Genomic DNA, 25,503 nt, shown 5'->3' on the forward strand with positions numbered 1-25,503 from the left:
CAGTTGTTAAGTGAGATTTGCTCTCATTTTACAAATTTTCTTGCCACAGTTGCTAAGTGAACATTGTAGTTGTTAAGTGAATCATGTGGTCATTAAATGTATCTGGCTTCCCCCATTGACTTTGCTTGTCAAAAGCTAGCTGGGAAATTACAAATGATGATCACTTGACCCCAGGACAGTGCAACTGTCATGAATACATGTCAATTGCCAAGCATCCGAATTTTGATCATGTGACCATGGGGATGCTACACTGGTCATAAGTGTGAAAACCAGTCATAAGCCACTTTTTTCAGTGGAACGTTAGTCACTAAATGAATGATTATAAGTCAAGGACTACCTATATTAGTATAGAGCCGTGATGGCGAACCTATGGCACACGTGCGAGAAGTGGCACACAGAGCCATCTCTCCGTGCATGTGAGCCATTGCCCATTGCTGTTCTGGTGTTCCAGTGCACCAGCCAGCTGGGCTTCACGCATGTGGGAGGGCCGGAAAGTGGAAGAGCAGCCGCCTGGTTCGCATGCGCGCACTGGGAAAATGATCTTCCGGTTTCTGGCGCGTGCATGTGCACTATCCACCTGTCTTCATACGTGCCAGAAACTGGAAGACCAGGTGGCCTGTGAGCATGCACGCACCAGAAACCAGAAGATCATTTTCCCGGCGCATGCATGCGCACTGGGCAGCTGCTCTTCTGCTTTCTGGTGCACGCATGAGCACCGGCCAGTTGGTCTGCCCGCACGCATGCATGCCAGGAACTGGAAGGTCAGGCGCATGCACACCGGGTGACTGCTCTTCCAGTTTCTGGCGCGTGCACACGCGCACAGTCCTGTTTTGGCACTCGGTGCCGAAAAGGTTCGCCAACAGTGGTATAGAGCAGGGGTCAGCAACCTTCGGCTCTGGAGCCGCATGTAGCTCTTTCACTCCTCTGCTGTGGCTCCCTGGCACTCTAAATATGCGTCACAACCGCCAATGTGCGATACCCGCCAGCACGCAATTTATTGAGCTTTTCAACCCCCGGTAGGCCAACCATGGATAAATCCAAGAAAAGGAAAGTTTCAGAAGAAAACAGAACATTTAATTCAACTACATGTGCTAGTTTTGTGGCCGCTCAAGAAATAAGTCAGGCACGGGAAGGGTTTTGTGGCTCCCGGTGTTTTCTTTTCTGTGGGAAATGGGTCCAAATGGCTCTTTGAGTGTTTAAGGTTGCAGACACCTGGTATAGAGGATAACTTTACCTGATTTCTTTTGAGAATCTAGATTTCTAGTTAGGTTCTCTCAAAACCCAGGTGTCGGCATCTCTGCACTGAAGGTACCTATAATGCTTGAGGTCAAGAAAATTTGAAATTGTTCTCTTGGAAGAAAAGTACATATCTGGGGACCTTGTAGTTATTTTGCCCAGATGAGAATTGTATTGTGAAAAATATTGAGTGGGATGTAAAAACAGTGTGAGCTTTTCCAACATTTATATTTCACCTCTCAGGTAAATAAAGCCTTCACTGTCGTGTTTGGTAAAAATGTGATGTGGATATATCATTTTCCTTTCTGTGAAATTTCCTCATTTCATGTAATTATATTTAGGTTAGTGCTTTTTTTTATTTTATTCATTTATTTAATTTGATTTATATGCCGTCCTTCTCCGGAGACTCAGGGTAGCTTACAATGCATTAAGCAATAGCCTTCATATTTTTGTATATTTATACAAAGTCAGTTTATTGCCCCCACAATCTGGGTCCTCATTTTACCTACTCTAGAAAGGATGGAAGGCTGAGTCAACCTTGAGCCTGGCGAGATTCGATCTTACTTTAATTGCAGACAGCTGGTGTTAAATTACAGTGCTTCTGTCTGTTGAGCTAGCCAGGCTCCTCCTTTATAAAGGACAGAAAGATGCTTACAGCACAAAGCTCTTCAGAGTAATGTAGCTAATAAAAGAACATTTTAGGGGTCTCTGCCCGCTGCTTTAATTACTGAGCTTTCTTCATGTGCAGTATTTCTCTACTTGTTCCTTTACCCATTGTTTCAGACAAGTATGCAGGTACGGGTAGTCCTCGACGTACAAGTTTGCTTAGTGACTGTTCAAAGTTATAACGGCACTTAAAAAGTGGCTTATGACCATTTTTCACACTTACGACCGTTGCAGCATCCCCATGGTCATGTGATCAAAATTCAGACGCTTGGCAACTGATTCATATTTATGACGGTTGCAGTGTCCGGGGGGGGAGGGGTTTGTCATGTGACCTTCTGGTGAGCAAAGTCAATGGGGAAGCCAGATTTATACTTTACAACCATGCTACTACGTACCTTCACAACTGCAGTGACTCTCTAAACAATTGTGGCAAGACAGGTCATAAAATGGGGCAAAACTCACTTAACAAATGTCTTGCTTAGCAACAAACATCTGGGGCTGAATTGTGATCGTAAGTCAAGGACTACCTGTATGTAAAAATGAGGAACCGTCTGAGACTGCAAGATGTACTTGAAAAATATCCTAGAAGAAGACAGTTGCCAAATTACTTTTTTTTTTTTTTAATTTGATTTATATGCCGCCCTTCTCCGGAGACTCAGGGTAGCTTACAATGCGTTACGCAATAACCTTCATACTTTTGTATATTTATACAAAGTCAGCTTATTGCCCCCATAATCTGGGTCCTCATTTTACCTACCTCGAAAGGATGGAAGGCTGAGTCAACCTTGAGCCTGGCGGGATTCGAACCTGCAGTAATTGCAGGCAGCTGGTCTTAATAACCAGCTTAATAACAGGGTGCCTTAGACCACTGTACTACCAAGGCTTTTTTGTAAGGTTGCCAAGAAAAATGCATGGTTGTGTCCATGAATGTCACTCAAAACTAGAGCTTGCTTTTCCCGATATATAAATCTTGCTTCTTGTGTTCCAGCATGACAGAGTTACTAAATTATTAATCTCTGCATCAAGACAATGCTTGTGACTCACTCTATTCTTCTTTTTTTTTTTTTAATTCATTTTATATTTTAAATTACTAACATTACAAACAACATATACAATATTTCATCCTGTGCTATACATAAGAAAGGAAGATTTGGTTCTTCGGATATATCCTCATGATCGCCAAAATCTACGTTCTCGGGGTACAGGTACCGAAGCATCCAATTTTCCCAGCGCATAGTCCACAAATGGTTTCCAAATTTTCCAGAAAATATCTTCTTTATAGTCACCATTTCTAATTTTAATATCACATGTCATTTTATCATTTAAAGCTAATTTCCACATTTCACAATACCATTCTTCTATTCTAAAATTCACATCTAATTTCCAATATCTGGCTATTATATACTCTGGTTTCTCTTCAGATCGTATAAATCTTTCACTCTATTCTTCTTAAAGATCATTCTTACTGCATAAGGCCTGAACTTGTACCCTAAAATCCTGCATGGGTGGGCTGGTACCATTTTTGAAGCCCTGTCATGGTACTAGGCAGAGCAGATTACATCAGGCTGGATGGATAAATAACCTGAGAATATGTTCATATTTGTGTACTGATACACTTTCATGGCAAGCATTCAGATACAACTATATAGAGTTCCAAGAATTCTCACTCAAATTATGTTGGTGATATCTGTGTTTCCAAGATGCTGTATGGCTGCATGCCCTTATTTTATTTTCCAGAAATTTACTTCACCAGACATAACTGACAACTGAATTTTTCCAGGCATAAGGTTCAGAAGATCTCATTTGGAGGTGTAGGAGAAACAGTCACATCTGCAATATGGGTAATCCTAGACTAGACTAGACTAGACTAGACTAGACCAGACCAGACCAGACCAGACCAGACCAGACCAGACCAGACCAGAACAGAACAGACCAGAACAGAACAGAACAGAACAGAACAGAACAGAATAGAATAGAATAGAATTCTTTATTGGCCAAGCGTGATTGGAAACACAAGGAATTTGTCCTTGGTGCATAGGCTCTCAGTGTACATAAAGAAAAATAAGACACATTCATCAAGAATCATAAGATACAACACTTAGTGATAGTCATAGGTTACTATAAGCAATCAAATCATACTAGAAAACAAATGAAACAATATAAATAAAGATACAAGCAACATGGTTATAGTCCAGTGGTGGGTTGCCCCCGGTAGTAAAACCGGCGGGAGGCACCACCCACTGCCCCGGATGTCATAGGCGACATGTGCAAAAGTTCGGCGCTCACAAAGCGAGCGAGCACGCGCGGTCCCATTGCAAACTGGTAGTAAAGGTAAGTAGAACCCACCCCTGTTATAGTCATAAGTGGGAAGAGAGAGGTACCAGGAAGGATGAGAAGAATAATACTACTACAGTCTTAGTAAATAATTTGACAGTATTGTGGGAATTAGTTGTTTAGCAGAGTGATGGCATTCGGGGAAAAACTGTCCTAGTTGTTTTGGTATGCAGTGCTCTATAGTGTTGTTTTGAGGGTAGAAGTTGAAACAATTTATGTCCAGGATGTGAGGGGTCTGTAAATATTTTTACAGCCCTCTTTTTAACTCGTGCAGTACACAGGTCCTCAATGGAAGGCAGGTTGGTAGTAATTGTTTTTTTCTGCAATTCTAATTATCCTCTGAAGTCTGTGTCTGTCTTGTTGGGTTGCAGAGCCAAACCAGACAGTTATAGAGGTGCGGATGAGAGACTCAGTAATTCTTCTGTAAAACTGAATCAACAGGTCTTTGGGCAGTTTGAGCTTCCTGAGTTGGCCAGAAAGAACATTCTTTGTTGTGCTTTTTTGATGACGTTTTTGATGTTAGGTGTCCATTTTAAGTCTTGAGATATGATAGAACCTAGAAACATGAAGGTCTCTACTGTTAATACTGTGTTGTCTAGTATTGTAAGAGGTGGTAGTATAAGAGGGTTTCTCCTAAAATCTACCACCATTTCTACGTTAGTTCAAGATTGTTCTGGTCACACCACAAGGCTAGTTGTTCACCCTCCAATCTGTATGCAAATTCATCGTCTCGAATGAGACCAATCACTGTTGTATCATCTGCAAACTTCAGTACTTTAACAGAGGGATCTTTTGAGATGCAGTCATTTGTGTATAGAGAGAAGAAAAGTGAAGAGAGCACACAGCCCTGGGGGGCTCCTGGGCTAATTGTACAGGTGTCTGATGTGATTTTGCCTAGCCTCACCTGCTGCTTCCTGTCAGTTAGGAAGTGTGGTCAGGTACAGCTGATCCATTTACAAGTGTGGTCAGGTACAGCTAGCTGATTTAGTTTAGTTAGAAGAATATGGAATCATGGTATTGAATACTGAGCTGAAGTCTACAAAGAGGTTAGGGTTAGGCAGGGGTGAAATGTAAAATTTGTTACTATGGGTTCTGTGGGTGTGGCTTGGTGGGGGGGTAATATGACAGTGGGCGTGGCCAACTTTTTTTTTTTTTTAACTTTTCAAAGCATTTTTTCTAATGCTTTGAAAAGCCTCTGCCGATCAGGAAACTCAGCTGGGATCGTCAGAGACTTTTCAAAGCATTTTTTTAACCACCTTTTCGGCCAAGAGGTTGCAGAAAAAAATGCTTTGAAAAGCCTCTGACTATCCCAGCTGAGCCGCGTGATCACCAGTGGCTTTTCTTTTTTACTTTTAAAAGCATTTTTTCATCAGAAGAGGTTGTAGAAAAAATGCTTTTAAAAGTAAAAAAAACGCCTCTGATGATCCTGCGGCTCAGCTGGCCATGGTGGGGGGGGGGGCGCACGGATTTTTGCTACCGGTTCTCCGAACCACCCGCCGCCATCACTACCGGATCAGGCGATCCAGTCCAAACCGGGAGCATTTCACCCCTGGTGTTAGGGTTGGGGTTACTTAACCCTAACTGGTTAACAGTTTGTTTAGTGACTGTTCGAAGTTACAACGGCACTGAGAAAAGTGACTTGTGACCATTTTTCACATTGCAGCATCCCCATGGTCACGTGATCAAAATTCAGACACTTGGCAACTGACTCTCATTTATGACGGTTGCAGTGTCCTGGAGTCACGTAATCCTTTCTTGCAACCTTCTGACAAGCAAAGTCAATGGAAAGCCAGATTCAGTTAACAACCCTGTTACTAGATTAACAACTGCAATGATTCACTTAACAACTGTGGCAAGAAATGGTCAAAGTTTGAAGAAAAAGGCATTTGAAATTATTTTGTGTGAACAGTTGTACAGACACAATAATTAACCAGTTGTATCTATATATTCAGTTCACAACATTTATATTTTCCATGGTCTTATAATGTGATAAGAGTGGCTGATTACTGATCTCACTATTTCAATACTTTATAAATCACGCCATAAAAATAATTCTTCAGCTGGTTTCAATATATACTGGTATGTTAGTTTTCTAAGAAAATGTCAGTGAATATAACAACTATATTAAAATAATAATTGTGCCTTATTTTTCAGGTTTATAATCTTAAGAGAAAAAGTGTTACAAAAGGCTTAGGATGTTTATTCTTTCATTAGTAATGTATGTATAGTATGTATAATTATCTCAATCTGTATATACTGTAGCCAGTTCAGTTCCTAATTTCTCTTCAGTCTCTTTTAATGAAATTTTTAATTGAACGTTTTATTGAAGTAAAATTTCAATTAAAATTTTTAAAAATAAAAACTAAAAACTAATACAAACCAAAATAGAATAAGGGAGAAAAAACCCTAAAAGTTCAGAAAGAAAAAAAAATGGAAAAGACAATTAGATATAAAGAAAGATGTAAACCAGTGGCTTCACTTTTCTTCACAGCATATAATTACAATTATATTTTAACCCTTTTGTTTCTAAAGTGACATCATGGCTCTCTCCTTTCTTTATCTTATCACCAAATTTCTCTTCAATCTCAACTTTAAATAGTGATGATAGAATTTACCTAAAGGATGTTGGGAGTAGAAATCCAGCCACATGGAAGATACTAAACTAGGGAAGACTACTCTTGAGAGAGTTATTGATATTTTCTAATAACATTAACCCCAAGGACCATTATTGGCATATCGTTTATGTTTCCAATCCTGAAAATGGCTAAAAGGAATGCATGGTCGCAAAGACCTTAAAAGCCAGAAAAACAATTAAATCTAACATGAATGCTAGAATTTGAGTAGTAATTCAAAGACTTTGGGGAAAAGATTTGTTGAGAAGCTATCAGGCTGGAAGGAAGAATCAAGTGGGGAATTAGCCTTGAGTCGTGCAACTGCAAAAGGCAGATTCTTATAATATAGGTAGAAATCAATAAAGTTGCTTGCGGCTCTGGTTGCTTGTGCCTGACAAGTTGCTTATTCTGACTTTCACATTATAAGAGATTTTATTCTGACAAAGGCTAAGAAATGAGACCAAGTGACTCTACTGAGCTACTAATGTCTATCTCACTTGCATTCTGCCTTTTATCCTTCCCCTTATTTGTTTTTTTAATTATCTATTTAGTTTTGAATAGCTTTTAAGATGCCTCGTGACCCAGTTTAATAAAGCTATACAGCCACCTCAATTTAATAAAGTTATAAAGCCAGATCGATGAAAGGAGAACAACCAATTCTGTAAAACAGCAAACAATGAAAAGTTAATATTCATATACTGGCTGGAAATGCTTTCAAAAGTCATAACATAATTATGTTTGGAGAGGCATTGTAACTTTCATAGCTGTGATTGTTTTTCACAGTCTGTAGAGATTTCTTTCATCACCTGTGATTATTTAATTCTTTTGTCAGCTGTATTTAGTCACTTAACACTGGATTTCATGCACTGTATCTCTGCTGATTCATTCTCTAATTAATTGCAGAATTTGGAAGGCATGGATGCTTTAGTTTAGTTACCTTCACTTGGGGCTGTGTCCCTTGACAGATCCTCTTTTCAAAAGCAGAAGGTACATTCCGAGTCTTGTCAGGAAAGGAAGTTCGGTAAGTTCTGGAGCCGAGTCTCGTAAAGTTTGGAAGTTAATAACCAGTACTTTGAACTGGACGTGTAAAGAAATTGACAATCTGTATAGTGGCTGGAGCACGGATGTTACCTAAATAGGCTACCTAAGTTAAGAGAATGACTGGTGCACTCTTAGAGGAATGGGAACTTCTGAGGCATTTTTTAAAACGTAGCCCCACGTAAAATGCATTGCAGTGGTCTGCTCATGAGGTCACAAGTCATTATGGTCAGGGCCTCTGGTTCAAAAAAGGGTCCAATTGGTAGACAGGCCAAAAATGAGCAAAGATCCTCTGGTTTATGCTCTCCATTTGGAGTTGAAAACTCTTCTTGTCCAACCCATCACAACCCCATGGACAACGTTCCTCCAGGCCTTCCTGTCCTCTACCATCCCCCGGAGTCCATTTAAGCTCACACCTACTGCTTCAGTGACTCCATCCAGCCACCTCATTCTCTGTCGTCCCGTTCTTCTTTTGCCCTCAATTGTTCCCAGCATTCGGCTCTTCTCCAGTGAGTCCTTCCTTCTCATTAGGTGGCCAAAGTATTTGAGTTTCATCTTCAGGATCTGGCCTTCTAAAGAGCAGTCAGGGTTGATCTCCTCTAGGACTGACCAGTTTGTTCGCCTTGCAGTCCAAGTGACTCGCAGGAGACTTCTCCAGCACCATAGTTCAAAGGCCTCAATTCTTTGGTGCTCAGCCTTTCTTATGGTCCAACTTTTTCACAGCCATACATTGCAACTGGGAAAACCATAGCCTTGACTATACACACTTTTGTTGGCAGGGTGATGTCTCTGCTTTTTAGTATGCTGTCTAGATTTGCCATAGCTTTCCTCCCCAGGAGCAAGCGTCTTTTAATTTCTTGGTTGTAGTCCCCATCTTCAGTGATCTTGGTGGGGACTAAAGCCAAGAAATTAAAAGACGCTTGCTCTAGAAAACTCTAGAACACTCCAAATCTCACACCTGTTCCTTTACAGAGAATGCAGTCCCATCCAAAGCAAACATTGGAACCAGGATAAAGCTAGATATGTCCCCAGTGAATAGCCGTCCTGTACTGCAAAGATTCAGTTGGCCTATCTAGATCCTCACAGCATCCTGGAACAAGGTCAGTCCTGGATGGTGATACACAAATACAGGCAGTCCTTGACTGATAACCATTCATTCAGTGACCTTTCAAAGTTAACAGCAGTACGAAGAAAGTGGCTTATGACCAGTCCTCACACATACAACTGGTCATTGGATCAAAATTTGGGCGCTTAGCAAATCAGCATGAATTTACGACAGTTGTAGCATCCCAGAGTTACGTGACTACCATTTTTGACCTTCCCAGCTGGCTTCTGACAAGCAAAATCAATAGGGAAAGCCGGATTCACTTAACAACTGCATGATTCACTTAATAACTACAGTGATTCACTTTGCAACCATGGCCTAAAAGTTCATAAAATTGGATGCGGCTCATCCATCTTGTTTAGCAACAGAAATTGTAGTCCCAATTGTGGCCATAAGTTGAAGACTATAAGTATCATCAGTGTATATATGATATACCCCATTCCTAAGAGGTCTTTAAGGGGCGTGCTTAAGCGCACCAGCGGGCCTACCGTCCCTGCCCTAATGTTTCCTTTTATTTGTATCCATTTCATGTATTCATAATTATGGTTACACTTGTATCTGTTATCAAATACATGCTTGACGAAATAAATAAATAAAAAATAATAAAATAAATAAAAACCTCGGACTGACAATTCATCATCCCGGCAATGCCATGCAGATACTAAATGGGGTAAGGAGACAGCCAAGTTCTGCAGTGCTTCATAGCAGCGGAGCAATCAGTAATCATTAAAGCATTTTTTAAATCAAAGGATATGCAAAGCATTTGGCATAAGAGTAGACTCTTGCAGTGCCATTTCTTTCGTTGTGTTTAATAACGAATTGCCCACTTCCTTTCTTTCTGGGCCCCAAAGCCTGCAGATCAGAAGAGTGAATCAGCCATTGTTCCATTGCATCCTCTCAACAGAGGAATAGCCATGGCTAAAAAAAAAGAGAAAGAAAATAGTTGTAGCAGTGAGATTTTTTTCTTACTGTGGGTCTGTCAGGTGCCTGACAATGCTGACTATGATCCTGGCTCCCGTCGTTAAGGCTGAGTCACACACTACTAAATAACAAGGCTTATCCTCCTTGTAAAACACAGAACTAGATAGTTTTCCAAAGAGTCTGGGATGCAGATTGTGACTCATCCAGACAGTGTGTAGACATGCCTATTCTTAAAAAGGAGATCAGCTCAGGTTATTTTTTATTCTATTCCATTTGCAATCCAAAGCAACTTAGTATAATTAACCTTTTAAAAACAGCAAAGCCATTAATAAGAATAAAGCGTGAATTTAAAAGATAAAATCATTTATCATTGTGTTAAGCTGACATTTTATGTGGCAGAACATTAGCTTTTTGTCTCTCGTTCATATTACCATTAACTCCTTTCTTTTTTTCCAAAGAAAAATCTCATATGTTTTGACTTGCCTGATGCTTAGCTCCCAGACAGATTTGGGTGGCTGGCATTCTCTTTTCTTTGAGCTGTTGTGATCCTCCCTAGGCCTAACATTTGTTTATCCTACCAGTTCTTGTGGACTGGCTGCAGCTGGGATGGAATTAGCTCATCACCTGGTTCCTTACCTAATTTGCAGGTAAAAATTGTTTTGTTTGTTTATTTATTTATTTATTTATTTATTTATTTATTTATTTATTTTAGAACATTTATATAGCCGCCTACTCACAGCGACTCTAGGTGGCTTACAAATAGTAAAAACACAAAATAGAAATAAAAATAAAAAAACAATTACCCACACCCACCTACCCCTGGCAACAGCACACAGTTAAATAAGCCATTTGATGGGCTCCATTACACTCTGGCTTCCCCGAGTCCCTTGGCAAAACCCACGTCTTCAGGGCCTTCCAAAAGACTGCCAAAGTGTCTTTTTTTTTCTGCAGTCTAATTTCTGCAAGGATGATGTTCTTAAAGGAGGGAGCCACCACAGAGAAGGCCCTTCTTCCCGCCCGATGTGCCTCCTTAGGGAACGGGACCTGCAACATTCCTTGCCTCTCTGCTCCAGTGGATCGGATAGATGTGACCCACAAGAGATGGTCCCTCAGATAACCTGGTTGTGATGACCTGGGGCAAGGCACAGGGGCAACACAGTCAGATGATAGTTCAAATCGCCCCTTTATTGCTCCAACTTTCCCCCAAACATTCCAACATTATGGCAAGTTCCAGAGCAAAGTGATCTCACACACACACACACCTCCAGCAGCCTCTGGCTGCAAATAGTCCAGAAAATGCTGTGAGCACAATGCTGGTTATTTGCCACAGGGTTATAAAAGAATATGGCCTTGGTAAGAGGTGTAGAAACTGGAGCTATGAAGGTTATCTTAGTCCAGCCTTTCCATTCTAACTCCCAGAATTCTTAGCAATGGCCATGGTATGTGGGGGTGAGCACAAGTCCATATACAGGCAATCCTCACTTATCAACCACACTTGGGACCAGCAACTCCATTGCTAAGTAGCATGGTTGTTAAGGGAAACATCATGTTACTTAGCATCAGTTCTGGCTGTGGTCATTAAGCGAATCACCTCGAATCATGACTGCAACTTGCAGCTTCCTGCCAGCTTCCCCACTGACTTTGCTTGTCCGAAGCTGGCTGTGAAGATTGTAAATTGGTTTGCACAATGACCCATTTTACAATCATGTGACCAAAGGGACGCTGCAATGGCCACAACTTTGCGGGCCAATCATAAGTCTCCTTTCCCATCATACCTTCAAATTGTTGCTGAACAAGCGGTCTTATAAGCAAGGACTATTGGCATTGTGATTAGAGTGCAGTATTGCAAGCTAACTTACTGCTCACTTCCATAAGCTCGATTCTAACCGGCTTAAAGTTGACTCAGTTTCCGAGGTAGGAGAAGAAGGACCAGATTATTGGGGGCGATATGCTGGCTTGTAAACCACTTGGAAAAGACTATGAAGCACAATATAAGTCTAAGTGCTGTTGCTGTTGCTATTTAGGAGTTGCCCGGTTGAAGAAGGGTATTTTGGCTTTCTAGACTGGCCTTCTGTAATGAAGTGTTTTCCCAATGTGTTAAAGCTTAGTCTACATGCTGTTCTTAATCAAAGCCTCTATGTATTGTTGAGCTATTATGTCAATTATACTATTCAGGCTCTGGTTTCTCGTAAAAGGAGGGGAAGCACAAGCACAGTGGTCATGTCAAAAGTTTCCTATAAATGAAGAATTAGTTTAATTAATTCACCTAATTAATTTAATTATTTGCCCAAAGAAATAAACTGAGAAAGCATTGTTTTAAAAATGAGAAGTTGGAACAAGTGGAACAAGTTTGGTAACCGTTGGCTGCTGGCGGTAAGGTTTTGATGGTACACTTCGCCTACATGATTCATTGGGTCTGTGCCCCATTGAAATAAACAGGTGGATTTTGGTTTCAGCTTTTTTTTTTTTAAATCAAACTTTTATGAATCATTTGTATTTGAAAAAATAGCCTTCATCTTTCTGAAATGAGATGCAAAGAGGCTTTTGTTTCCACCTTTCACATTGACGATCATCTGCAAAGGAGGGCAAATGATTACCTATCCAAGATGATGCCACCGCTTACCTTGGATAGTGTTAAGGCCGTGATGGCGAACCTATGGCACACGTGCCACAGGTGGTACCCAGAGTCGTATCTGTGGGCACTCAAGCATTGCTCTAGCTCAGCTCCAGCGTGCAGGCATGTCCCGGCCAGCTGATTTTCGGGCCTTTTGGGCCCACCGGAAGTCAGCAAATGGGCCGTTTTCAGCCTCCAGGGGGTGAGGAAGGCTGTTTTCCCCCCTCCCCAGGCTCTAAGAAAGCCTCTGGAGCCTGGGGAGGGCGAAAAACAGGCCTACCGGACCCGTGCCATGCCATGCCAAAAGCAAGAGCGTGGGGGGGGGGTCGCACGTGCATGCATGGGAGGGCAGGGCACATTGAATTATGGGGGTGTGCATGCGTGCGCATGACCCTCCTGTGCTCCCCCCACCTGCTTTTGGCACACGATGGCAAAAAGGTTAGCCATCACTGCGTTAAGGTTATGACTTCATGCACTTGTTGCCTTCTTTGGCATTGTCAAAGATGGTTAGGGATTCTGCCAGTCACCTGTCTACAGAAGAAAAAGTTTCCCATCAGCTGTTTCAGTAAAGTATTTGTTGGAACATGTCTTTGGCCAACAAAGGCCAGTAACACCTCTGATTTACATTATTTCTCAGTGTTTATTTTACAAGTAACATGTTTTTCTAAGCGATGACATGATCAGTAAGCTTTGGCAAATTATTTCATGCTTCATTGTTCTCAGCTGCAGAAAAGAAAAGATCAAGGAAAGGTGCAAAGATGGTAGAAGCAACTAACAGGCATCTTCTTGCATGATCAAACGCATTTTACCTTGTATATGCAGAATAAAATTTGGGCCTGATGGGGATTCCAAAACAAAACTAAAATACCATTAGTAAAACTCATAGCAAAATGCTTGTTGAAGGCTTTTGTTCTTTTGTTTTTTTGAGGGTCTTTGTAATGCTTCTAGAACAGTCCTTTTCAAACTTGGCAAGTGCTAGGATTCCCCAACTAGCAAGTTTGAAAAAATGTTCTAGAATATTGGTATGAATTAAATTAACCTTCACGGCCTAATTCCTTTAGGTCTGCTGATATCATTGCCCTTAGAATTCCTAGCTCCTTAAGCTACCCACCCACCCCAAATTTGGAAACTGGAGTCATAACACAACTGGAGGGTTGTGTTATGTAATGTAAGCCACTTTACATTATTTGTTAGTAGCAATGTTTGAAATCAATGTAATAAATTAGGCTGCCTCTTTTTATTAGTTTTACAAAAACTTATTACATTAATCAGGCAATATATATTTTAATCGGAAGAGTTTATTTTTAAAAGTTGCAGGTGATGTTCTCTGGAGATGCATTGCAGCTTTTCATTTCTTAGACTGCCTGAATTATGCAAGACTTACAGAATAAAAAATAGCATTGATGTTTGCTGGATTTATATCTCACTTTTTCTGCAAGAACTCAAAGCAACTTATTTAGAGTTCTCTCTTCGATTCCACCCCAGAAACTCTGTGAGGGCAAAAGTGGAGCCAAGTATGATTGACCCAAAATAACTAGTTAACTGCATATTTTAAATAATTAGTACTCCCATTTTTTAATTTTCTGAGCAACATCCTGCAGTTGTATTGGTCAGGGATGCATTGAACATAACAGAAAAGTCATGTGAGGACTGTGCTACTATACCTTCTCTAATCCAAGTTGGCTGTGTTTTCATATACAGGTAGTCTTCGATTTACAACCATTTGCTTAATGACTGTTGGAAATTATAATGGCACTGAAAAAAGTAACGTATGGCTGGTTTTCACACTGACAACTGCTGCAGCATCCCCATGGTCACACGATCAAAATTTGGCACTATCCTGCGGTCATGTGATCACCATTTGTAATCTTCCCAGCCAGCTTCCATCAAGCAAGTGGGGAAAGCCAGATTCACTTAACCAACTACACGATTCATTTAACAACTGCAGCTCAACTGTGTCAAAAGTCATAACACGAGGCACAACTCATTTAACAATTGCAACGGAAATTTTGGGCTCATTTGTGGTTGTAAGTCAAGGACTACCTATATTGGAAATAATTTAGATTTGAACATAAACCGGTACAATTCAAAAAGATGGGGAAATGTTAAAGGTTTCCCATAAATCATTCATATCTATGAAATCTGCATAAGGAAGATCACCCTTTTGCATCTCTATCCTCAGGATAAAATTAATTATTCAATTCTTGAAAATGTGTCTAACATATGATTGAATCTGTAAGAGAAAGAAAAATGTATGCAGCGGCTCTTTTTTCTAGCAGAAGCTTAAATTTTATTTTCTTAGCCACCAGTCTTTGAGTACATCATACAGTTCTTTTTTTCTCTCCGCCCCCCTCACCCCCAAAATGCAATGTTGATCTTCTGAACAGGGTGTCGTTTGGCTCTTTTCAAACTAAGAAAAGGACATCCTGTTTGAACTAGGTGGAGTAGGTAATTTCAGCTTAACCAAACGTTGACACTGCCAGGGATTTGGCATTGCTTTGATAAGGAAAGTTCTCTTCCAAGAGAAAGGGAGAACAGCTGTTGCTTTCTGCCTTGTACCTTGCCATGTCCATTGTGAGCCTCAGTTACAAATCATATTTTCCTCTCCTGGAAGGGAGTCACCATTCTTCTTTGTTAAGCCTGCTGCCTCATCTCCATAACTAAAGCTGCAATGGTGAGAGGATTCTACAAGTAGCCCTCACAAGGAAGTGTTTGATAGTAACTAGAAGAATCAAGTTAAAATCTTACATAATATCACTACTGTGGGATAATAGTTTCTATGAAGATAACTGGATTAGGATGGGCAGTCAATTATTTTTTTAATTGTAGTGTAATTGTGCGCCCCATAAATCCACTGTACCAACTACTAAATTTTCAAGTTGGAAGTGAAAGTTTGAAGACTTTTTTTTAACTTCCCATCTTTGCAACAATTTCTTCTTCTTTTTTTCGGCTTTGCATTTACAGTTAGTGATTTGCCACCAAATTGTGTTCGATTCTGGTCCAGAATTCTTCCTAAACTAAGATTGTTAATATAATTGGGCTTTAAATCAGCTAACCCCTTTTTTCAGCCTTAAGCAAATGTTTTTTTGTTTTCATATTAGATTGATCCCAGAACATGTCTGCAACTGCAGCTGACTTGATTCCCAAGCTCCTCTGAACATCTCCATTCTGAATTATTCCAAATTAATGAATAAAGTATTTAACAATGTTTTAATTACATTGTGGGGTGGTTTTTTTTAGCTTTTGTGACATATGGAATGATTGTAATTTGAATTTTCAACTGACAATAATTGACAGTCATTAATGGAAAATATTATATAGCAGTTAATTATGTGTAGTTCTTTTGATTTGATCGATGGTTTAGAATAGAAGGAGGAAATTAGAGGCATCATGACTCTAACCATCCATATGCAGGTAGTCCCCAACTTACAACCATTCATTTAGCAACCATTGAAACTTAGAATGGCACTGAAAAAACCTTCCTTGTGCTTACAACTATCACAAGCTCCCCATGGTCTTGTGATCAGCATTTATGCACTTGGCAACCAGCGTGTATCTATGATGGTTGTAGTGTCCCAAGGTCATGTGATCGCCATTTGCAACCTTCTTGGCTGACCTCTGAAAAGTAGAGTTAATGGGGGAAGCCAAATTCGCTTAACAACCACGTGACTCATTTAACCACCATTGCAAAAAAAAAAAAATCATAAAATCAGGCGCAACTCATTGTAACAACCAACTTGCTTGGCAACTGAAATTCTGGAATTACCAATTGCGGTCAATAAGTTGAGGACTATTTGTATTAGGTAGATGTTCTTGAGGTTCAACTCTTGGCTTATTTCTCAATTTCTGAATAAAGTACAGGTAGCCCTTGATTTACAATCACAATTGAGCCCAAAATATCTGTTGTTAAGTGAGACATTTGTTAAGTGAGTTTTGCCTCACCTTTCCTGCTGGAGTTGTTAAGTGAATCAGTTGATAAGTTAGTAACCCGGTTGTTGTGAATCTGGCTTCCCCATTGACTTTGCTTGTCAAAAGGTCGCAAAAGGCGATCATATAACCTTGGGATACAGCAGTGGTCATAAGTACCCTGTTTCCCCCAAAATAAGACATCCCCTGTTAATAAGCCCAATCGGGCTTTTGAGCGCATGGCAATAAGGCCAAGTGCTTATTTCAGGGTTCAAAAAAAATATAAGACAGGGTCTTATTTTTGGGAAAACACCATGAACCAGTTGTCAAGCATCTGAATTTTGATCATGTGATCATGGGGATGCTGCAAAAGTCATAAGTGTAAAAAATGGTCATAAGTCACATTTTTCAGTGCCGTTGTAACTTTGAATGGTCACTAAATGAACTATTGTAAGTTGAGGACTACCTGTGTATGATTATATGTAGAATTGCCTTCTATGCATGGGTGGTATGAATTACTTTTCGTCCATTTTCCTTTCAAGTTTACTAGTTTCGCCTTAAGACCTGAATGCAGATTTGCACATAAGGAGAAATACTTGATCCTAGCTCTTTTTTAACAGTTAAATCTTCAATTGGGGAATACTAAAAAGGACAGCAAGATTTTTTTTTTAAATTTGATTTATATGCCGCCCTTCTCCGGAGACTCAGGGCGGCTTACAATGCGTTAAGCAATAGCCTTCATCCTTTTGTATATTTATACAAAGTCAGCTTATTGCCCCCACAAACTGGGTCCTCAATTTACCTACCTTAGAAAGGATGGAAGGCTGAGTCAACCTTGAGCCTGGTGAGATTCGAACTTACAGTAATTGCAGACAGCTGGTGTTAATCACAATGCTATCAGTCTGCTGAGCCACCAGCCACCAGTTGACCTACCAGTCTTATGAACTGAACTTCCCTGCTTGGAACTGGCAAATACCACCTCTGGCTGGCCCCAGAGTGGGGTGGGAATGGGGATTTTGCAATATCCTACCCCCAGGAGTGGGGAGGGAATGGGGATTTTGCAGTATTCTTCCCCTGGAGTGAGGCGGGAATGGAGATTTTGCAGTCTCCTTCCCCTGCCACACTCAACAAGCCACACCCACAGAACCGGTAGTAAAAAAATTTGGATTTCACCACTGAGCTAGACCCATCAGCCAAGGCCTAGATACAAGTCACAGTACATGGCAGAGGGGCAATTTACAACACTTTCTTGCTCGGAACTACTCTGTGTATAAATTCAGTGTTTAATTATCAGAAAAAATCATCATGCATTTTTGGCCTAAAATATCACAACTGCTTTGGTTGGGGCAGTCATGGAGCTTTTTAAAAATCCTTCAATCAACATTCCTGGATCAAAAATGAGCTCTGTTGAAATCATGCTGTGTGCACGCTCATATCTCTAGATTGAAGTCATAACCCTGACTCTGTGGCTCTTTAAGGGAAATTGTCTATGTTCGTACAGTATGCCTTTTGAAAAAAGCAGCTTTCCCAGTTGCATGTTAGCTTGCATCACTGGGAAGATAAAGTAGGAAATAAATTCATTATAAGACTCCCTGTTGTATTTAGGCGGACAGACTGCACTTCTTTTAGTTGCTCTGTGTATGATTGGGAAGAGCAATTTGCAGAGGCCAACACCGCAGCCTCGTGCATTTACAAGTAAATGTGTGGTCAACCCAGATATATTAGGGTTTTCCCATATACTCTTTGTCTAAAATTATGTGTTTTGTTCTTGCAAACTAATACAGTATTCATACAAAATGGTTAAAATGGCTTTTCAGCTTTGTGCCAATGTGATGGCATGTGGAAATGAACCTTTTCCTTTAAAACTGGGGAAGTTCTCTTCCTTGTTCCTTTTGGAAGTTTTAGGTCTCATTTGCAAATTTACCTCTGTAGAAATCAACGCAGTAAACTATTTTTTATTGACTCAAAGACAAGATTGTCAAAAAGCTAACCACTTCCTGAGAATCATACACCCCAGTTCCAAAAGGACACACCTCTAGGATTTTAGTCTTCCTGTAACCTGGTTCTCTTGTGGGGCTAACTTGTTCGTTTGGTTCCTAACAAGATTAATTGTGCAGAGGAATTAGGGCTAATTAAAACCTCGTTTTTCTTATAGCTGCTGTGATGTCCTTTTGAAGGCTGGTATAGCTTCCAAAATCATCTGTAATTTATTGCACTTCCGTGTCCTTATGAGCTTTCTTTATCTTTAAATTTTACAAAGGAATATATACAGTTTTAAAGGTGTGGCAATGCACAAATCTGGATCTCATACCCAGATTAAAAGCTCATTACTGTAATAAATAGGGCAACAGTCTTTCTGATCCTGCTGAGAAGGATGTTGCTGTTATTTATAAATTATTTTCTTGCAAAGAAAGGTATTTTACTCTCTAGCTTCACCCTGGTGAAACTACAGGTAGGTCTCACTCTCAGTGCAATTAACGAACCCCACAAAATGATCACATTATTTGAATTTCCACTATTCAAAGTGATATTTCTATGAAAAATATGATAATGGATTTCAGCTCGATAGAAATAGGTAATAAAAAATTTAGACATAATTTCTCTGTGTGTATTAATGAAATATTACCATAAAAGATAAAAAGAATATACTTACTTCAATTTATGTTAATCAAAATTACAGTGTATTTCTAGAAAGCAAAATATGTGAAAGAATAAAAGAAAAAGTGGAAGTGAAAATAAGAGTAAGAAAATGAAAAACAAAAATCAAACGGTATTTGGATCTCCTTTGTAGCATTTACAAGCATATTACCATTTCCATTCTCCCAAATTATATATCAAGGTTCCCTTCTTCCATAAACAGTCCTATGTAATCAATGAATCCTGAAATCACCAATTCATTTTTGTTCATTTTTTTTAGCAAAAACTCCATAAAGAGTTTACAAAACTGTTGTTCTTTCCTTAATCAAAAGCTCTGGGTGCTTTTCCGGTATTGGCCAGACAGCCAGTAAGTAAATCCTGCCATGTCCGTAGCACACACAGCAGAACAAAATTAGAATTTCCAGAGCCTGTTGAAAAGTGTTTCCCCAGAATTTAGTGGCATATGTATAGCTAGGATGTGCGATTGCTATTTTTGTACACTGAATACATCAGGACTGAGACAGTGTTTTCCCCAACCATCACAGTTTAAGAGATTTTTTTTTTTAACCCATACACTACTAGGTGGATGTCACAACCTTTGTGGCACTTTCAGTCTTGGCTTTGTTTATAAACATTGTGATACTTCTGAAACCATAGGAAGCTTAGGTGGGATTGTGGCCTTTTATTCTCCTCTCTTTCTTCTTTTCCTATTTGCAACCAGTGGTGGGCTGCTGCCAGTTCGGACCAGTTCGGATGAATCAGTAATTCCGACGGCCCTATCCTGTCCTATATTTCCTTCTTTCTGGCTCAGCTGATTCGCGCAGCACAGCTGATTTCCGCACCTCCGCTGTTCTATTTACCGGGGCTGCCTTAGAAGGTAAGCAGCTGAGTTTCAAATTGCTGTATTTTGAAAGTGTGCGCAAACGCGTTAGGCGCTCTCTCACAGAACCGGTTGTTAAACCAGTTGCATCTCACCACTGTTTGCAACCATGTGTCAACAACCTGGCTTAGCACTTTAAAAAGTTGATGCCATAGAACATGATGATGATGTTATCCATTCAACCGTGTCCAGCTGTCGGCGATTCTATAAGCCAAGTCTCTCTACATCTTCCGATCTTTCATTGCTTCTTGGAGTTTTTCTATGCTCAGGCTGTTGTCAGCTTTGCTAGCGTCCAGCCACCATATTCTTCGACAGTCTGGTTTCCTTTTACTGCTTCCATTGAACATACCACTTCAAAATATAGTAAGAAGGCTCTCCGTTTAGGTCGGGAAAGAGTTTGGTGGCATTCATAATCATCCTTCTGATTTTTCTGGCATTTGTCTCCCTGTATGTTTCTCAGGTTTGGAAGAAGATGCTGAGATTCCACAGATCAACTGAAGCTTTGAGAAGAGCATACCTTTGATGAAGGAGTAATTGCTGGACATCAGCCGTGATGAGGCTACTCAGGAGGCATTATGGCCCACTAAAGCTAGCTTTGGTGGGTATTGTCTTTGTAATCTTCCTCTTCATAATGCAAAGAGATGTGGGCAATGGGGAACAAAAGGAGGAGCCGTGGCTGAAAAATATCGTGGAGAGGAAAGACCAGATGATAGATATAATGATGGGAGCTGTCAACAATATCCGTGACTCTATGCCAAAGCTGCAGATCCGGGCACCTGCTCAACAAGAGGCACCTGAGCAGGACAGCAAGTCTTGCTTGCCAGGCTATTACACACCAGCAGAACTGAAGCCCTTCATGGAACGTCCACCACAGGACCCCAATAGCCCTGGTGCTGATGGAAAAGCTTTCAAGAAGGACCAGTGGACACAAGAAGAGACAAAGGAGAAAGAACATGGATATGAGAAGCACTGTTTTAATGCCTATGCCAGTGACCGCATTTCTCTTCAAAGGGCCCTCGGACCTGACAGCAGGCCTCCAGAGTAAGATTTCTTTCTCATCTCTCCTTCCTATAGAAATACTGCTTCAAAGCAACCCAGGATAACTGTAAGCAATCATTTGCCTTATCACATTGGGCATGCAATCATATGGGAAATGGGCTATTTGCTAGGTGGAGACTGTTACCGCTCTACTATTATTTGTTTTTTATTTATTTAGATAGAGATATATCATAAAATTATGGTATGTCCATGTTAATCAGTAATTGCTGGCCATACGTTTGCATGCCCAGTGGAATAAGCTTTCAGCTTTATATTTGTGAAATGAATTTTATGGGAATATTGATTAAGATGGTGTTCCTGAAACATTCTGGTTAATTCTTCAGCCTTTGAGTGAAGAACAGCTTTAAAATGTCAATCAAAATCTCTATCTGAATTCTAGCAACCATTCACCATTTCTTAAATACAGAGAGTTTGCTTTTGTATGTACCATATTTTTCGGAGTATAAGACGCACCAGAGTATAAGACACAGTTTAGTTTTTGGGCAGGAAAATAGGGGGAAAAAATCTGCCTACCAGGTATTCATCTGGCTAGCGTCCTTAGTCTGGTCAGCTTCAGCACATTAGTTTCCTGGTTTTTATCCCCTGCTTGGGGATAAAAAACAGCTTCTAAAGCACAACTGATCTTTGGAGAGAGAAGCAAGGAGAAAAGCAGGCAAACCACAGAGATCGCTTCACTCACCAGCGCCTCGTTAGGGCTGAAAAAAAAACTTCACAGCTGAGAGTCGGAGGGAGCAGGCAAAGCGCCTCACTGCTAGCGCCTCGTTAGGGCTGAAAAAAAGCTTTGAAAAAGCTACATTTGGAGATAAGATGCACCCAAATTTTCAGCCTCTTTTAGGAAGGGAAAAAAGTGCGTCTTATACTCTGAAAAATACGGTACATATTACACTTTAGTTAAGATGGGTGGGTGGATAGACAGGTTTGTAGAGAAAAATGGTGTCTTAATTCCTTTTAAAACATCTAAATTTATGAGGTGCATAAAGAGAATGCTTCCTGGTCTGCAGAACATCTTGTTCCCTTGGAAGAGTAAGAGTGTTACTCCTGTGGATTCTAACTAGGATTATGGGAAATTTGCAGCCCTCCAGATGCTATTCAAATACAACTCCCAGCAGCCTCAGTCAGCATGACTAATAGTTGAAGGATGCTGAGGGTTGTAATTCAGCAACATCTGGAGGATCAGAAGTATTCCACCCAATTTATAGATAAAATACCACAGTTTCTGATCTCAAGTTAAATTATCTTACAGGCGGTATGTCAGATTTAATCGGGAGAATGTCATGTTTCTCAGGCCATATCTTAGATCAAATCATGTCTACATTACCAAAAAGGCATTTATGTGCTTATTTATTTGGAGAGGGTTCTAGCTCATAGGTCAGAATAGAAACATTTAATACAACATCAACAACCTCTGCCTATCTCAGATACTTGGGAAGGACTTGACAGATGGATAAAAATGTGACACTCAGTCTAAACCTCTAGTTGACTGTGCAGTGTATAATAATAATAATAACAACAACAACAATAATGATAATATAACAACAACAACAATAATAATATCTGGACTTGCAGATAGATCAAAGTTAGCTTATGTTAAATGAATCTGTTATATAAGTTGTGATTGGAGCCCTTGGTGCGATAGTTAAAGAAATTCTTCAATATCTGGAAATATTGAATTTATCAGACACGAACACTCCAATATTACAAAAAAAAAAAAATCATCCTGCTTGGAACTTCAACGCTAACTTAATAATTCTTAGATCCTTGGTTAGGATTTGAATTACCAGATTTCCACCAGTCTTACATTGAATCTAACTATAGATTACCCATATATAATGTGAATAGTCCTTTTGTTATGGCCACAATGCAGCCGGCACATTATGGTTGTAAATCGTGATGGTTGATAAGCAGGTCATCACATGACCTGATTTTACAACCTATTTTTGCTGCAGTCATTAAATGAACCCATTGTTGGCTATGGGGCATTTTTGCCAAAACCCGGAAATGAATGCCAGTTGTCTGCAAAAATATAGCAAATTACAGTCATGTGACTGTGGGATACTGCAAATGGCCATGAATGCAGTCACATGACTGGGGGGGGGAGGAAAGCATCAGAAGTTTGGAACTGGGTCACAAGTACCTTTTCATGGGTCCATTGTAACTTTGAATGGTTATTAAATGCAGAGTCATAAATCAAGGACTACCTCTAATAATAACATTGCAATCATTCATTCCATCCCCCCTGCCACCCCGCCACCCCCCAGCCAGTTTAAATACCCGGTTCTTAACAGACTTCTCAAATGCTAAGAGGAGTTCAGTGACTATGGCAGCAAGCTGTTTAAAGAAGCTCCTCTTTAAAGAGTTTTTATCCGTGCTGCTGCTAGTCATTGCTCATCTTCTCCACTTGAAAATAAGGGGGATTTGTGGCTTTCATCCGCTTAGTTAGTCCCACATGGTCCCTTACAGTAGATTTAGACTTCTCAGTAGCTCCACAGTGATTGCAAAAGCTGTAATATGGAATACAATTGGAATTTGATTTTGCTACATAGTCAACTGGAACACTGGCAACGCATCTACATGCATTGCATATGGGCAGAAATGTGGTGTTGTTTTTTCTATTTTTAACACCTCCCGTATTAATTTAAGCTACTAGTGTAGCATTGTGTACTGTAGTACCTTCAAGCTTAATGTCTCCTTGGATATCAGTACTGAATGCCTCCTTCCTTGCTCTTTCTCCTTTGATCTAGAACTGTGATGGTGAACCTATGGCATGCGTGCCAGAGCTTGGATGCAAAGCCATCTCTGTGGGCACACGAGCTGTCGCCTAGTTCAGCTTCACTGCACGTGCGCGTGTGTGCCTCTCACTGGCAGGCTGATTTTTGGGATGCGCAGGGGGTGGGGCGTGTGCGGAAGATAGTCACATGCGCAGGGGTTGTGCGCGCATGCACGGGAGCGGGGTCACACACACGCGGGGTGTGTGGGGTGGTGCGGTGCGTGTTTTCCGGAAGTGCAGAAACGGGCCCGTTTCATGCCTCCCGAGCCCGGGGGAGGCCGTTTTCCCACTCCCAGGGGCTCAAGGAAACCCACCAAAGCCTGGGCAAGGCAAAAAGGGCCCCCCTCCCCGCCATGGTGCAGGTTGTTAAATTTTTTGAATCCCACCGCTCACATGCATGCGCAGGGGGGGGCGGGGGTCACTTGTGATAGTGTGCGGGCGTGCTGGCACCCATAATTCAATGTGCGCCCCCGCACATGTGTGCACAACTTCCCCCACGCCTCCCATGCATGCACAGGGGGCGCACGTTGTATTATGGGTGCCTGTGCATGCTGTTGTGCATGTGCGGACGCGCTTTTGGCACACAAAGAGAAAAGGGTTAGCCATCACTGATCTAGAAAAATCCTGTTGCTGCCTTGAGAGTCTTGCTAGGGAACTATACAGTGGAGTTATCAACACCTGTGTATGGCTGGAATGAGAGTCTGTAGATTTACATGGACTTTTTCATTAAAACATTCTTGGGTAGCTGTCCAAGAAACTGAGATTCTTCAGAAGACTGAAAATAAATATATATGACTGATGCAGGGGTGGATTCTACTTACCTTTACTACCGGTTCGCATCGCGCCTGCACGCTTTTCTACGCATGCGCAGATCACCTATGATGATGTCTGGGTCAGTGGGTGGAGCCTCCTGACGATTTTACTACCGGTTCTTGCGAACTGGTCCGAACCGGACTGGTTTGCAAGAACCACTGGCAACCCACCACTGGACTGATGACATCCAACTTGTCAGTACAGATAGCCTTCAATTTGCAAAGGTTCATTTCGTGTCCGTTCAAAGTTATAATGTCACTGGAAAAAGTGATTTATGACCGTTTTTCACACTGACAGCATCTCCATGGTCACATGATCAAAATTCAGATGCTTGGCAACTGGCATGTATTTATGACGGTTGCAGTGTCCCGGGGTTACGTGATCACATTTTGCGACTTTTTGACACTTTGCGTGTCAAAAAGGAGGAGGAGGGTATGGGGGGAAGCCAGATTCACTTAAATAACCGTGTAACTAACTTCATGGCAGTGATTCACTTAACAACTGCGGCAAGAAAGGTCGTAAAACGGGGCAAAACTCACTTAACCAATGTCTCATTTTGCAACATAAATTTTGGGCTCCATTGTGGTCATCATCCGTTGAGGAGTATTTAGAAATCAATAGCTGTGAAAGAATGCCCATCTGCCAAAACGGCCAGAGTGCAAAAACTCAGAATTTCCCTCTCTTCTTTGTTTGCAAGTGTAAAAAAGGAAAGCAGCCCAGAGCCTCCGATTCTAGCTATACATTAGTGGGCAGTGACAAGTGGGTCGGGAGGAAGAAAAGATCACACAGATTAACTCTTAACTGGTTTCCTTTCATCTCTGATTATTTTTTTTTAAAAAAAGAAAAGCCCAGGGTTCAGTTCTACTTTTTAATTATCCGATGTGAACGCCCCCCCTCCCACCCTCCTGCCGCCTT

General features: G+C 40.8%; 1 protein-coding gene across 1 annotated transcript in view; it reads left to right on the forward strand.

The window, feature by feature from the left end:
- Positions 1 to 25,503, forward strand: part of GALNT6 (polypeptide N-acetylgalactosaminyltransferase 6) — a 76,669-nt gene that overhangs the window by 8,327 nt on the left and 42,839 nt on the right. Inside the window, exon 2 of the mRNA XM_070934916.1 lies at positions 20,410 to 20,990. Within this exon, the coding sequence (XP_070791017.1) occupies positions 20,503 to 20,990 (488 nt within the window). The 5' untranslated portion in view covers positions 20,410 to 20,502. The remainder of the gene's footprint in view (positions 1 to 20,409; positions 20,991 to 25,503) is intronic.

The sequence above is a fragment of the Pituophis catenifer genome, unplaced genomic scaffold, assembly GCF_029215685.1.
Source record: "Pituophis catenifer annectens isolate HBS135680 unplaced genomic scaffold, rPitCat1.0.hap2 SCAF_2, whole genome shotgun sequence".
Taxonomy (NCBI): domain Eukaryota; kingdom Metazoa; phylum Chordata; class Lepidosauria; order Squamata; family Colubridae; genus Pituophis; species Pituophis catenifer.